At 35.7% G+C, this 14136-nt stretch overlaps 2 protein-coding genes across 4 annotated transcripts in view; one reads left to right on the forward strand and one right to left on the reverse strand.

Moving 5' to 3' along the window:
• The first annotated feature begins 314 nt into the window (after positions 1-314).
• LOC127790897 (succinate dehydrogenase subunit 6, mitochondrial) lies at positions 315-8107 on the forward strand. Of its 2 annotated transcripts, XM_052320635.1 has the most exons (4): positions 315-619; positions 4194-4296; positions 6688-6791; positions 7709-7935. In XM_052320635.1, exons 1-3 carry the CDS (start codon positions 434-436, stop codon positions 6786-6788), a joined length of 390 nt encoding a protein of 129 aa, XP_052176595.1. In that variant the 5' UTR covers positions 315-433; the 3' UTR covers positions 6789-6791; positions 7709-7935. The 2 variants fall into 2 exon arrangements, with proteins under 2 accessions (XP_052176595.1, XP_052176590.1); XM_052320630.1 differs by lacking the exon at positions 6688-6791 and having other exon boundaries at positions 325-619; positions 7709-8107.
• Positions 8108-9188: 1081 nt separating this feature from the next.
• Positions 9189-14136, reverse strand: part of LOC127798503 (vacuolar sorting protein 3) — a 51008-nt gene continuing 46060 nt past the window's right edge. The window contains exons 13-14 of one of the 2 annotated variants that reach the window (XM_052332114.1): positions 9770-9940; positions 9189-9672 (exon numbers count right to left, since the gene is read on the reverse strand). In XM_052332114.1, coding sequence (XP_052188074.1) covers positions 9580-9672; positions 9770-9940 — 264 coding nt within the window. In that variant the 3' untranslated portion in view covers positions 9189-9579. Of the gene's footprint in view, positions 9673-9769; positions 9941-10882; positions 10994-14136 lie in introns of those variants that run through there. The other variant, XR_008022408.1, reaches the window with a different exon arrangement.

The following is a 14136-nucleotide window of genomic DNA, read 5'->3' on the forward strand; positions in this document are numbered from 1 at the left end:
ATCAAAAGTAAAAATAAGCATCACATGACCACAAGTTAAAAAATATTTTTTATGAAAAATTTGGCCAATCAAACGCCTCAAAAGCTAGCATTTGAGTAAAAAATAGCTATTTTCTATGAAAAAAAAGAGCCAATCAAATAGACTCTTTGGGTAAAATAATTATATTTTGTGCTATATTATTAATAAGAGAGACTGGTGTTATTTTTCAAAAAGAATGATGATCGGTGCAATTTAGAGATTTACCCTTAATTTTAATACTTAGTTGTTGTACCACGAAAATCCATGGGCTTTACCACAGACCAGCACTACTCCCCCGCTATGTATCACCGCACGGCATTCATCAGCATCTAGTCGCTTCAGAGGGAGAGAGAGAGAGAGAGAGAGAGAGAGAAGAGAAGGCGAGACAGAGGGTTTGTTGAGCGAGCAAGCGAAAATGACAGATTCATCATCTCAATCATTCTTCAGGAGGCACTGGGAAGGGTATAAAGAGTTCTGGAGCGAGAGGTTTTCGTTCCTGGACAACTATTCGAGATTCGTCAAGCGCGACAATCTCCTCCCCTCTTGGTCAGATGCCGACGTCCAGGAGTTTATCGCTTCCGATCCCGTCCACGGCCCCACGGTATTCCTTTCCTCTATATCACATCTTTCTTTTCGTTATTTTTTCAATCTGCAAATTGCGCAGCTCGTTTGATCCTTTCTCCTTTGGTGTGTGATTTCTGTTGTTAGCTTTATTGAACCTGATGGTTAGGTGTCATGCGATGAGGTGTTTCTAGTTGGCTTGCATTGTTTTGCTCTTTTCATTTCTACTTTTTTTGACATTGTTAGACTTGTATAGCCTGTTTATCATGGAATATTTGTGAGAACTTTGAAGGCACATGACATAATAAAGGGTATTTCACGACACCCCAAAGGAGTTACCTCCTTGTCCAGGTCCTTGTGGTCCTTAACTATTCAGGCGTATTTTTTCTGTCCCATCTCCTTGGGCAGCCACCATATTGCTTCTTTAATCGCATAGTTTCATGTAAATTAAGTTTTCCCTAGTTAAAGGGGCTTTGTAATTCATATTCAACACAGGGTTATTAAAGGCACGCCTAGGCGCAAGGCCCACCTTTGTTCCTGGAATGGTTCCAGGCAGGCGCAAACTAGCCAGTCACGCCTAGGCGTGCCGAGGCCCAACCTTGGGCTTAGGTGCGCCTGGCCTTTTTTTTAAAACTGTTTTTAGGGTTTATATTTTATTGTTTATTACTTTATTTAATTTTTTTTTACTGTTTAGGGTTTATATTTATTGTTTCAACTCCAAAATTTGACAATGATTAAAAGAGCTACTACTTCAAATGCTCCAATTGAATTTGAACTTGATGAAGATGGAGAGGGAGATGATGTGGAAGAAGAGGGTATTGGAGATGATGCTTCTAATGATGAGAAATGTTTGATATTGACGATGAGGATGATTTTTAGATTATTTAAAATGCATAATTAATTAATCTTAATTAAGATTTAAGACCTATAAATTGTTTAAGATTTAATTTAAGTTAACTTAAAAACTCTCAAATTTCATCTTTTGACATTTTTTACTGTTCTTTTCATTATATATATATGTATGCCAACAATAGATTTTAAAATTTCTTACAAAGTTTTTAACTTTTGTGATGCTTATACGTGGGTTGCTGAAATAAGATTACAAAGTTTTTAACTTTTGTGATGCTTATATGCGAGTTGCTGAAATAAGATAGGATGTGCTATGCTAAAATTTATTGGCATTTAACTTGTTTTAATATATTTTTTTATTTAGTATATGTTGAATTTTTTTTAATTTTCTTGATAACATACTTGTGAATATGTTTTTAGGAGTTAAAACTTATTTTATACCTTATTCTTTAACTAGGATATATATATATATATTTAATTATATATATATTTAGTTAGAATGCGTCTAGTTCCACCAGGCGTGCGTCTCGCCTTGCACCTTAGTCTCCAACACCTTTTTGTGCCTTAGTGCTCCTTGGGCCTTTAATAACACTGATTCAACTAGATGAGCTTGATATGGCACTTATTTCTCTAGCATTAATGCCTGAAACACATTAAGCAACACTCTATGGGCAAGGGTCCTACCTTTATATATATGGTCTTTCACTTGGATTCCAATTCTCTCCTATTGTTGTTGAATCCTTTTTCTCAACTATGAGAACTTTTGTTCCTTACAATTTAGCTTGACCTTTTAGGTGGTCACCTCCCTCATTGTGGGTTCTTAACAAATAGTTGGTTGTAACTAAATTGGATTGGTAACTATTTTTGTTGGTATGCTTGATCATTATAATGTTTTTGTCTTAACTTATATTTAGATATAACTCCCACAATCCTTTAGTGTTTGGTTGTTTAGTTCATTCCTAGGAATGTTGTACTAAAGCTGGATTTGGTTCCCTCCTAAAGAGGTCTATCATAACCAGGGTAGTCATGAGCGAAAGGTGCCCTTAAGGCATTATGAACCTTTTATCACCTGAGGCACTAAAAAAGCGCTTGCTTGACCGAAGTAAGGCGCTAAATTTCAAAAATTAATAAAAAATATATTTAATACAAAAAATAATCGGACAATATACTATATAACATTAACACATAAAATAAGTTACATAACAAATGTTCAATATTTATATAAAAAAACAATGTTAAATACTTATAGGAAAGCAAACAAACATACAATATAATATAAATATTCACACAAAAATTATAAGTGACATAATTTATGTAAAGTCATATAATATATAATCTTAACATAAAAACAATATTATATATGACGTTATAAGTTACGCTGTTATAGGCCCATAGTTGTGGCAAACATATATAAATCTTTTGTTGCAAATATTAACAGAGTATTGACTAAAAGTCTAAAGCAAAATATATATCATAGAACAAAACAGTAACTGTCGAGCACAATTAGCAGACTGAAAAGTTAAAAACACTACTGAGAAACAGTGCAAGAGTGACTAAAAAGCAACATTGACAGCATACAACACAAGGAGGAGCCAAGTGCGTCTGCTTTTCTTATTTGTTTTTTCATTTCCTCTCATTTTACTCTTCCTATTACACTGAGACCTTTCGCATTCCTTCTGCAGATGGCCCTTCACTTTCCTTCAACTTTTCTTCTGATTCTGATTCATTACAGCCTAGGCAAGCACTTGTGGTGTTTGATGCCTCTGCAGAGGTGGTTGCCTAGGTGGTGCCTGAGTGAAGGAACCTTGCCTAGCAGTAGTCGAGGCACTTCGCTGGTGCCTTGCGTCACCCAAGTGCCTATGCAAGCCAAGCACTTGCCTTTGACTAGACTGGTCATAACCATACATTGAAGCATGCTTTGGTGTGAGTCTTAGTCTATGAAGCCAAACACTTCATCAAGGGAAAGATACAACCTCTACATTTTACGGACATAGACTTGTGTGCCACCCTTGGAATCATTATGTAGCATGCCCTGTGCTTGCTTTTTTTTTTTTTTTTTTTTTCTGTAATACATGCAGTTTGTTTGTACACTGGGGACATATTGTCAGAATCTTGGGGACAGACATATTTTAAAATTGGATGTCACTTGACATGCTTGGGTGTTTATAATGCAATTTTGACCCTTTTTTTTTTTGACAATAACAAATAGATGGGGTTGTAAATAGAATTAGTCTCAGTTAATGTTGGAAGCAGTTGAAGTGAACTATTCTATGTGAAGCAGCAGTGCTTTGTTCTTCGGCCTTTTATCTTTGTTCTCTACTTCGCATTCTTTTGTGTTTCTATTTGACATAATGATGGTTATTCTGTTTGATGAAGTGACAATTTTATTTGCCCTGTTCTCCTTTTTGCCCATTTTTTTCTTTTTCCCCTTTTTATCATTTTTATGGTATGTGAATGTTATTTGAATGATATATTGTGTTGTATTTTTATTATTTGTGTTTAGATCTTTATTTGTTTACATCTTAATCCCAAACACACCATGCTAAGATCAAAATCAGTAGCTACTGAGAAATATCTTAAAAGATATATATATATATATATATATTTTTTTTTGGGGGGGGGGGGGGGGGTGGTGGGAGTGGTAAGATTTGCAAACTGAGAGGGCATTTTTTTCCTATTATGGTGGTCCTTCTCTCTGGTTATGTTGTAGGATGCACTGCCTTTTAAATGCTTTTACATAATTTAATTTCCTCCTTTTTCCTCAGCTGAGAACAGCTCGTGAAGCTGCAAAATACGGTTCTGCTGGTGCTGTTATCGGAGCAGTTTCAACTGCAGCTGTTGCTTGGAAATATTCGAGGAGTCTGCATGGTACTGTGGGCTATTTTCAGTATCTATTCTGCTTTTCTTTCTCTCTCTCTCTATCCCCCTTTTGATAGGTACCTTTTGTTTCTGCTGATATTCCACATAAATCTGTAACTGTGATTTATTGTTTATTTATATACCATTTTTCTATACCCAAGTAAAATATGAGCACTGATAGAAGGCTATGCAGATGGAAGTAAATGCTCTTGATATGAGCTAAGCTTAGGATACAGTCCCTTGCCAATCCTTGGTCAATCCCATTGGCAGCAAATGGATTTATGTTGTCAAACTTCAATCTGATGGGTCATTGGATTGATATGAAAGACTTGTGGTTCTTGGTAATAGGAAAGAATGTGGTATTGACCACAACAAGATGCTTGTCCTTCATTGAGAGCAAAAATAATAATATAAAAGATAAGTCAATCTTCTATCTATTAGTTTAAATATTTTAGATGAGATGGTGGTTGATAATTCACGTGGTATTAGAGCAGACAAAAGTATTGAGTTTAACTCACTGCAACCCAATATTTCATTAGTTGCACCTGTTTGGACCAATTACTCAATGAAGTGTGGCCACATGTAGGGGTGTGTTTAAGAGTGAAAATAATAATATAAAAGATAAGTTTTTGGATGAGATGGAATTAGAAAATGCAGTCCTATATAGTGATCCCAAATAAGGAATTTACATGTGGCTTCTACCAAGTACACCAAGGTTTTCTCCTCAGGATGTCTGTCATTTGAAAAGGTTTGCATGTGGGTGGAAATGACCTCTTAGGGCATGGTTTGGAACATAGTTGCTAGGATAATGGTATGCTAGGGGTTGTGGTACAAGGTCAGGGATGGGGTTTGTAACTTAGTATGATATGTGGTGTATGGGGCTAGGCTTAGTCAGTATGTTATTTGGGGTTGTGGTACGTTTTAAACTTTTACTTGGGTTGATGTTAAATTTATACTAACCGAATTATATTTTCATGTTTTTTAATAGAAATTAATACTTTTATCAATGTTTAACTTCTTTTTTTTGAATAAGGTATAAATTTATTTACCATAATTGGTAGGCCTAAGAAAATGGGCCAAAATAAATGAATGTATCTATACCCTCTCTTTCAGATGCAACATTAATCACAGGAGATGAAGAGACAACAGTATGTTAACGTTTTTTCAGATGCAACATTAATCATAAGAGATGAAGAGACAACAGCCTGCAAAAGGTTAATGCAGCATTTATCATGGATAGAAGATGAAGAGACAACAGCATGCAAATGTGAAGGTGAATAAAAGATAAGAATATATTATAGAAGAACAAAAAATTGACGAGTAGAGGGAAGAAGTTGAAAGTCCTCTGTTTTTGATCAGCAGACTGTTGTCATCTTCTTCTTTGATGTTGTTGAGCAGTGGACTGTTGTTGAGAAGCAGATTGTTTTCAACTTATTTTTTGTTGTCATCAAGCAGCGGACTGTCTCTTCTTCTTCTTCGTTATTGTCTTACGCTTGTTTTCTATTTATCTCTCCCACTCTGACTCTCTCCCTGTCTCTTTCTTTTCCTATTGTTGTTTTGGATATGTGGGTTGAAATGCTGGATTGTCATTTTTGGCAATCTAGTTCATGACCCAGAGCAACAGACAAATTGGGATGTTTGACCCAATTCGCTGTTCCAAGGGTGGTACCGTGACCATGGCATCCATGGTCCGGAAGACACTTTTTCAGCTTCCCATTGTGCCAAGTCAGTATGATTCTTCCTCATTTCTTCACAATACATTGAAGGATATTCTTCTCCTTGTTTATTTGCTTGAAATCATTATAAATGGTTCTGATTTTCCAGTGGTTAATAAACTTTAAAGTTTTTTTCCTATATAAATTCATCTGAAAGATCTTGGTCCTTTCACTTCACTTTTATTATTTTGTTTTTTTATTTTTGGGGTGGGGGAGGGTTGAGGATCAGGTTGGAGATGCATAGTAGTAGTAATGGTCTCTTGAATAAACATAAGCATGCAAAAGATGAAGGGTTGGGTTAGAAGACTCCACTCTTGTTGATAACACCTTTAGAGGTTAACATCAAACACCGAAAAGATGAAGGGGATCTTTTTCCTGATCCTACGCTATATTGGAAACCTGTAGGCAGCCTTTTAAATTTAACTATCAGTCAACCTGACATCCCCTATGTTATTCATCTAGTTCAGTTATGTCTTCTATTTGGCATCTTCTCATGGTTTTGCTGTCACATTATTTGGTGCCTCTAGTTCTACCCTTGGATTATCTTTTTCTATGCAAAATTCCCTTAATCTTGCTGCCTGCAGTGATGCTGATAGGGCCGGGTGTCTTGGCATGTGTTGCTCTACAGCAGGCTCATTTATGTAACTTACTGATGCTTTGATTTTGTGGGATTGCAATAAACAAGTTGTGGACGAGATAAAAGGTTTGAGTACTAAGCTCAAACTGAGGAGAAACATGTTGGACTTCAAAGGTTTCAAATTGAGCTGGTCTAAATTGTATATATGAAATGTAAGTTTAGACTGTTTTAATACAAATAGAAGTGTGAATGTTATTGTGAGACTTGAAAATCAAGTTATTCCAAGAAAAGACCAATCCAAATATCTTCTGTCAATTATTTTTTTTTAAAAAACAGAAGATTATTGAGAAGACTGGTTATAAGACCAGTTTTCATATCCCAGATTATAGCTGGGATGGAGATGTTATAGTGAACGTGCTGATACAGGAAAAGGGAGAGTTAAAAGCGAGGGCTCTTGGCGAAGACACTCAAACCTAGTTGTCCTCAAGCTATTCCCTTGAGCAAAGCAACCCTTGATGACTAATTACCCCAGGAGCACCTGAACTTAGAAGCATTGTTCTGGTGTGCGAACAATTGTTCTCAAGAGTGAACCACCTCTAGAGCCAATTGCTAAGAAGGGCTTTCTTGAAAAGCTTTGTCCGAAGGATGCTTTTTTGTTTTTGCAATTAACCAGTTGTGTGCTAAATTCATCCTTCAGTCAGACCCCCTCCCCTGCCGGCCCCCGCCATGGGGGGGTGCTTGCAAAATCTCTTTGAATCTTTTTGTAATTTCCGAGGGTTATCGTCTTTGGGATACATTTTTCTTAAATGCAGATGATAAGTTATTTGGTGTTTGTCTTTGGTAGTAAAACTTGCATATATAGTTTCAGTTGTTAACAACAGTTTACATATGTGTATGCACCTCGTGGAGAGAGGGATTCAGTGGTTGAGCAGGCAACCATAATGTGGTTCACTGATTATGTATATAAATAGTTTGCATCTACAGGGAAATATCTTGCAAACTTGTTTTCTCATTGGCTTCCATTTCTCATCACACATTGGTTCGTTCTTGGTATTCCCTAAAAATTAGATGCAATTGCTGGAAAATGAGAATCTTGCCGACTGACCTTTTTTTTTTTTTTATTTGGCAGGTGCCGCACTGTCCTTTGGTGCAGGAGCTGTGTTTGGTTGGACATTTGGACAGGAAGTAGCAAATCATGCGCTGCAACTCTACAGGTTGGATACCATGTCTGCACAGGTTAAGTTCTTGGACTGGTGGGAAAAGAAATGCGCTGAGCGGGCTTAGGTCGTTAAGAATGATGGTGAATGGAACTTTGTCTGGTCTGAATAAAGTTAAATTGCTTGCCTGCTTGCTGAATTAGCAATTGCAGTGTTGGGTGAGCTGGTTTTAGCTTTTGTATTTTGTGTGCCCCAGTGGATTGTTTTGAAATGGGCTAAACTGCTTGTTAATCTCAGCTTTAGACGCCCTTCATCAACCTTCCTTGAACCATTTTCTTCTTGAGGTAAACCTACTTTTTGTGTTCATCGTATATAGACTACTTTCAGGCACAATATTTTTGAATTTATTTAGAATAATTTGTTTGCTGCCCTTTTAGTTCTTTCCAATCTGCTTTTTATCCTAACCTGGCTTGGCATGTTCCAAAAGACAAGGAGATAAAGATATATAAATATATATTACTAGAATATTATATAGATTTTCATCTTTGTTTCATCTTTTGTCCCAAATGGGTTGATTATGATGTATCACAATGGCCCAAGCTGCCTTCGTCAGTATCAACTACTGTGCTCCAACTTCGTTTTTAGGCAGCAATGACAAATTTCCATCTTGACCCTAAAAGCAAAAAAAAGGGCCTTGGGGGAAAGGAAAGGAAAGGAGCTTTTCTGTTCGATTATATTAGAAAATTTTATGATATTGGAGCATATTTTTATTTTATACAACACCAAGTGTTAATATATAACATCAAGTATTGATATACAACATCTTATGTTATATAATACATTTTTGCATGTACAAAATACTCTTTATATTGTATGAGGTATTAGTGTTCTAGAAGTAGAAGTTCCCGCTTGGCTTGTTAATTTCTGCAAAATGGCTTTGACTAAATTTATTTGATATAAATTAACCACTTTTTTTTTTTTTTTTTATTGTTTTGACAAATCAGACATAACCAAAAAGATACTGTCAATAAAGCCAACTTGACAATCTCACCCCTTGCTCCATTTCATTAGAGACATATAGACGTGCATTGGCACATTCCCAGTCTATCTTGCAAAAACACAAAGCTAAGTTTGTATTTAAGGTCTTTAATTTTGAGGTCACAAATTAATCATGTTATAATATCACATTAAAATATAAGACCTAAAATTTCAGCATATATATATATATATATCTATGCACGAGCACACAACCTAAGCTAAGCTGTTGGATTGCGTACATCATGTGCAGAAATTAGACTTGAGAGGACGAGGGTGGTCTGACAAAAGATTAACCAAAATTGTGAAAAATTAAAAAAAAAAAAAAAAACTCTAGAATTCGTTTTTCACTAATTTTTTTATTGTCAATAATAAGCATCCCCAAAAAGTTATGATGAAGTTCCTTTTAGCTATGAATTTAAAAGAAGATCAAAACAGGTACACTTCAACTAGTATTTACCACAAGTGTTAATACAACAAGAAGGGAGTACCGCCAAATAAGCATTTTATTCCATCAGATCTTTACATTGAGGGCCACTCTTCTCATCCACAAGCCTTGCTAGGACATCATGCTTCTTCCAGATTCAACTTCACAGTAAGTGATGAAAATCCAATTTCAATTGCAGCTACAGGTAAAGCTGCTTCAACAACAGCAGATTTAACTCATAAGCTCCCCTCCGCAAACAAAATGGTGATGGAGATGGAGGAACGCAGATCATATTCCAAGCTACAACTTTAAATCACCCCCTCCCCTCATTTATGTAGTAGACATGTCCAAGACCCAAAAACTAAAATCATTTTCTAAAGCTCATCGAGTCACCATCCATCCCGCTTTAAACATGGGGTCTTGCTTGAAGTCCCGACCTGTGATGGATTTGGACTCACCCAAGCGACGAAAACACTGTAGAAGAGCTAATTTTCAGTCTTCTTTTTTTTTTTTTCTTTAAAGAACAAATACACAGGGATAAAGCAAAGAGACAGACAGTAATATCACTGACCTTGTAACAAACAATGGTATCATCTGGGTACATTGCAAATAGCTTTGTCCCAAGGCGGGCATGACAAGAATCACAGAGGCTCTCCTCATTTATCTGCACATGCCTTGATCTTTCCTCCAATCTTCCCAAACTCGCGTCAATCTCCATAGCACGAGATAGGTTATGTACAATCTGTACAAAGGAGTTGAGATAAAACTCAAGTCAAACCCTAAGACAACAGAAATTAACTTCTGGTCTGCTAAAGTTGGACTAAGTAGGCATCTTGTCGTACAACCCTAATACTGGAAAAACACTCATAAAATGAAAAAAGTTGGGAAATGGACTTAGTAAAACTCAGCTAAATTGAAGCCACCAATGAAATTCAGAACAAAGGTAAGTGCATGATTCCCAATGGCCCCCCTCCACCTCCTATTCACTTCCCTCCTCTACCACCAATATGAACAGAAATGTTGTAAGCATGCCATTAGATCATTCATATTAATTTCTCTTGCAAAATGGAGAGCCACATGACTCTGGTAATCCCAAAACAATGATGACAATGGCACATACTGGGGGCAACGAAGTTGCCTCATCTTCAAACATCAACTAAGTAATAAAATATGTTCCCACCTGAACGGCACCGAACTGTCTTCTGAACTCCAACAGGGCAAAGAAACATCTAAACAAGCTACTGGTACGAGTTCCATTTTAGTTGTCAATCTCTTAGCAGTTTTAAATACCAGTTGATTTGTAGATAAAATAATAAAACCGTAAAGCCTATTACCATGGAAAAACTGTAAAATAAACTGAACTTATTATGAAGTCATATCAGCTGTTGAAGGGAAGTAGAGGTTCACGTTTTATATTAAGAATTAAAAATAGCACTTGCCAAAAATAAAAGAGAAGAATTTTCCAACTCAAAAATAGCATTACATATCCAAGTTTACAGAGTAAAAATATGTCCAGAAATTGCATATCTATGGGACAGACATGGTGATCCATAAATTGGTGGTCTGGTCTGTCATAAATCGGGGAAAACATAAATGGTGGAAACCATTTTTTTCCTGGACCAAGAAAACATTTTTTTGCTTCACAAATCATCTCATTTTAAGACTCACAACACCAAGAATATACCTTGCATAAGTCAAGACACGTGAGATACACTTTCTTGGACACTCCATGCCATGAGACACATCCCCTTTGATTTACCCTTCTAAATTCCTAGAATCTGGAATGCTTCATTCGCTTTGGGAATACACATGAAACATAGTGTAAGTTTAAAGAGAATAACTTTGTATTCAGTATCTAATTAAGAATAGAATTTAAATATTAATCCCTCTGCCTGTAGTAGACTTTTCAAACCAAAACCTTAGTAGTAGTAGATAGAATTTTTTAAAATGGAAATCTGGTCCTTTTGTTCCATCCTTCTACTTTGCAATGTGGAAAATAAAAATGATTTAAAGCTATGATATATTCAAATATAAAAAATATATTTCTACCATGAAAACAAAGCCATGTTAGGTAGGATTTCTCAACTGCTATCATTTAAAGAGATTAGGATTTCTAGAGAACCATTTTTTAGTAGAATAGCACACTACCTAGTAGTTTCCTTCTGTTGAAGAAAGATAAGATGAAAAAGAATGGAATTTTCAAGTTGTTGTGTTTGAATAGAAGTTGAAAGGTGATGAGATGATAAGGAATATTTGAAACTAAAGAGATGAGAAGATGAGAAGATAATGTGGTTCCATAAAAATAGGATAAAACTACCACTTAAGTTTAAATTCTACCCTATCTATCTGTAACATGTTTGAACTTGTATTTTGTACTCTATCCCTGTATTTTAGGAGCAATCGTTGCTAAGCTCTTGTATATGTATCCATTCTAAACTCAATACAAAGTGAGAAAACAAGTTGATTTGTTAGTCTCCAATTCTACCTAAGTTATTCCAACTTAGGTTAGTTTGTTCTTGGTATCAGAGCCATCAATCTAGTGGTTGAATACCTTATCCTTCTCATTCAACGAACTGTAGTATTCATAATGGCCAGCAATCCATCAGCTAGTGAAACCTCCACCACCGGTCCTACACCCACTAGAACCACACAAGTTCAGGCTGTTCCAATCTCTCTGGACAGCCATCCCCTTCAAATGACACAACATAAGCTGAATTGGACTAATTTTTGAGAATGGTCTCAATCAGTTTTGTTGGTTATCAAAGGAAAAAGAAAAGTGGGATACTAAAGCAGTAACTTATGAAGTCTAGGATGCCGATAATTCAATTGTTATGGCTTGGCTTATTAATTCTACGGAGCCAAAGATAGGCTGGACTTATCTTTACTACAAGATAACTAAGGAGGTTTGGGAGGTAGTACAAGCACTCTATTCTGATATGGAGAACACTACTCAGTGCTTTGAAATTTGGTCTACCATTCGAACAATCAGTCACGGTAATCACTCGGTCACTGAATACTATATAACATTTTGACTGAACTATAACAGGAGATGGACTTGTTTTACAAAATTAGATGGGAGGGCACCAAAGATGGAGTCAAGTACAATAAAGTGGTGGAGAAAGAACAAGTGTTTGACTTCCTTCATGGACTCAATTCTGACCTAGATGAGGTTTGAGGAAGATTACTGGGAACTAAACCATTTCTGTCTATCTGAGAGGCATTTGCAGAGATAAGATGAGAGGAAAGCCGCAAGAAGGTAATGTTGAGTTCTTTCTCTACTAATGAGAATAACACCCAAAATTTAGCCCTTGTTACTTCCAAATTGAAACCAACACCACTAGGTGGTGAACCTCAACGAGACAAACTGTGCTGTGATCACTGTCATAAGTCTTATCATACAAAAGACACTTGCTGGAAACTTCATGGCAAACCAACAAACTGGAAGGCCAAAAATCAGAGGAAAATTACTCAGACAACCTATGCAGTGGATTCTAAAGAAGGGAGAACAAATAACCTAACCTTGACAATGGATCAATTGGAACTCCTACAACAAGTATTAAATAAGTCGAAAGTCACAAAAACGTCTGATTCAATAGGGCCTCCTAAACCAATAGTGTCACTTACCAAACAAGGTACATCACATCAGTGTTTACTCTTTAAAAATCTTTTTACAGATGTTTGGATTGTAGATATAGGAGCTTCAGATCATATGACATGTTCGTTACATATATTGTCAACTTATAATAAGTGTGATAGGGATGTAACTGTTTCAATGGCTGATGGAACAATGTCCTTGATTAAAGGGGAAGGATCAATTTATATAATAGGCCTGCACCTAAGATCTATATTAAATGTGCCTAATTTGAAATGCAACCTATTGTCCATTAATAAACTAACAAAGGATATGAATTGTATGGTGACATTCCTTCCATCTCATTGTATTTTTCAAGACCTAACTTCGGGGAAGATGATTGGCAATGCTGAGGGAAAGGAAGGTCTTTACTATGTTTCTAGGAGCAACTTGCACCCCCACTGCATCTAGGTTACATAACAAATTCTCTTTTTCTACTGTCTCAGATTCTGATATTCAACTATTGCACATACAATTAGGACATCCTAGTTTATCTGAAAATCTTGTATCCCCATTTTTTTATCAATAAAGGAAGTGATTCTTTCCAATGTGAGTAGTGTACACTTGCTAAACAAACTAGAATATCTTATTCTATTCATTCTTACAAACCCTCAAAACCATTTTATTTGGTTCATAGTGACATATGGGGACTAGCAAGAATTCCTAACTTAACCAATACCTGCTGATTTATCACCTTCATAGATGATCATACCAGAGTTTGTTGGGTTTTTTTAATGAAAGAAAAATCTAAAACTAGCACAATCTTTAGAAAATTTCATCAAATGGTATGTAATGTTTTTCAATCTTCAATCCATGTCCTTCGATCGGATAATGGTCAAGAATACTTCTCAAATGAGTTTAACTATTTAGTCGAATATGGAATTATTCATCAGAGTTCTTATCCCTATAATTCAGAATAGAATGGAATGGCTGAAAAAAAGAATCGTCACCTCCTTGAGACTGCTCGATCCTTCATGTTTATTAACTCAGTCCCTACTTCCTATTGGGGAGAGATAATTCTTACAGTTGCCAATCTTATTAATGAACTCCCTTCAAAGGATCTCAATTTTCTTACCTCTCCTCCCAAAACTTGCATTAATAATTTGTATTTAGTAATTTGCATTAATAATTTAAATTTTTCAACTGCTTTGAAATAATAAGTATTAATTACTATAAAATTAATAATGAATTTTAAATACATGAGTTTTTCAATGCTAATTATGAGTTTTTCAATACATTATTATGTGAATATTAAATATTTAATTAATCCATCAATCAATCAAAAATAAATACTATTTATGAGGAAT

This window comes from Diospyros lotus, chromosome 1, assembly GCF_014633365.1.
Source record: "Diospyros lotus cultivar Yz01 chromosome 1, ASM1463336v1, whole genome shotgun sequence".
NCBI classification, from domain to species: domain Eukaryota; kingdom Viridiplantae; phylum Streptophyta; class Magnoliopsida; order Ericales; family Ebenaceae; genus Diospyros; species Diospyros lotus.

Excerpts from the sequence above, each read along its gene's own strand:
- LOC127790897 (XM_052320630.1), top strand. The coding sequence starts at position 434 with ATGACAGATTCATCATCTCAATCATTCTTCAGGAGGCACTGGGAAGGG. Across the intron at positions 620-4,193 it reads ATCCCGTCCACGGCCCCACG|CTGAGAACAGCTCGTGAAGC; the intron begins GTATTCCTTTCC and ends CTTTTTCCTCAG. Across the intron at positions 4,297-7,708 it reads ATATTCGAGGAGTCTGCATG|GTGCCGCACTGTCCTTTGGT; the intron begins GTACTGTGGGCT and ends TTTATTTGGCAG.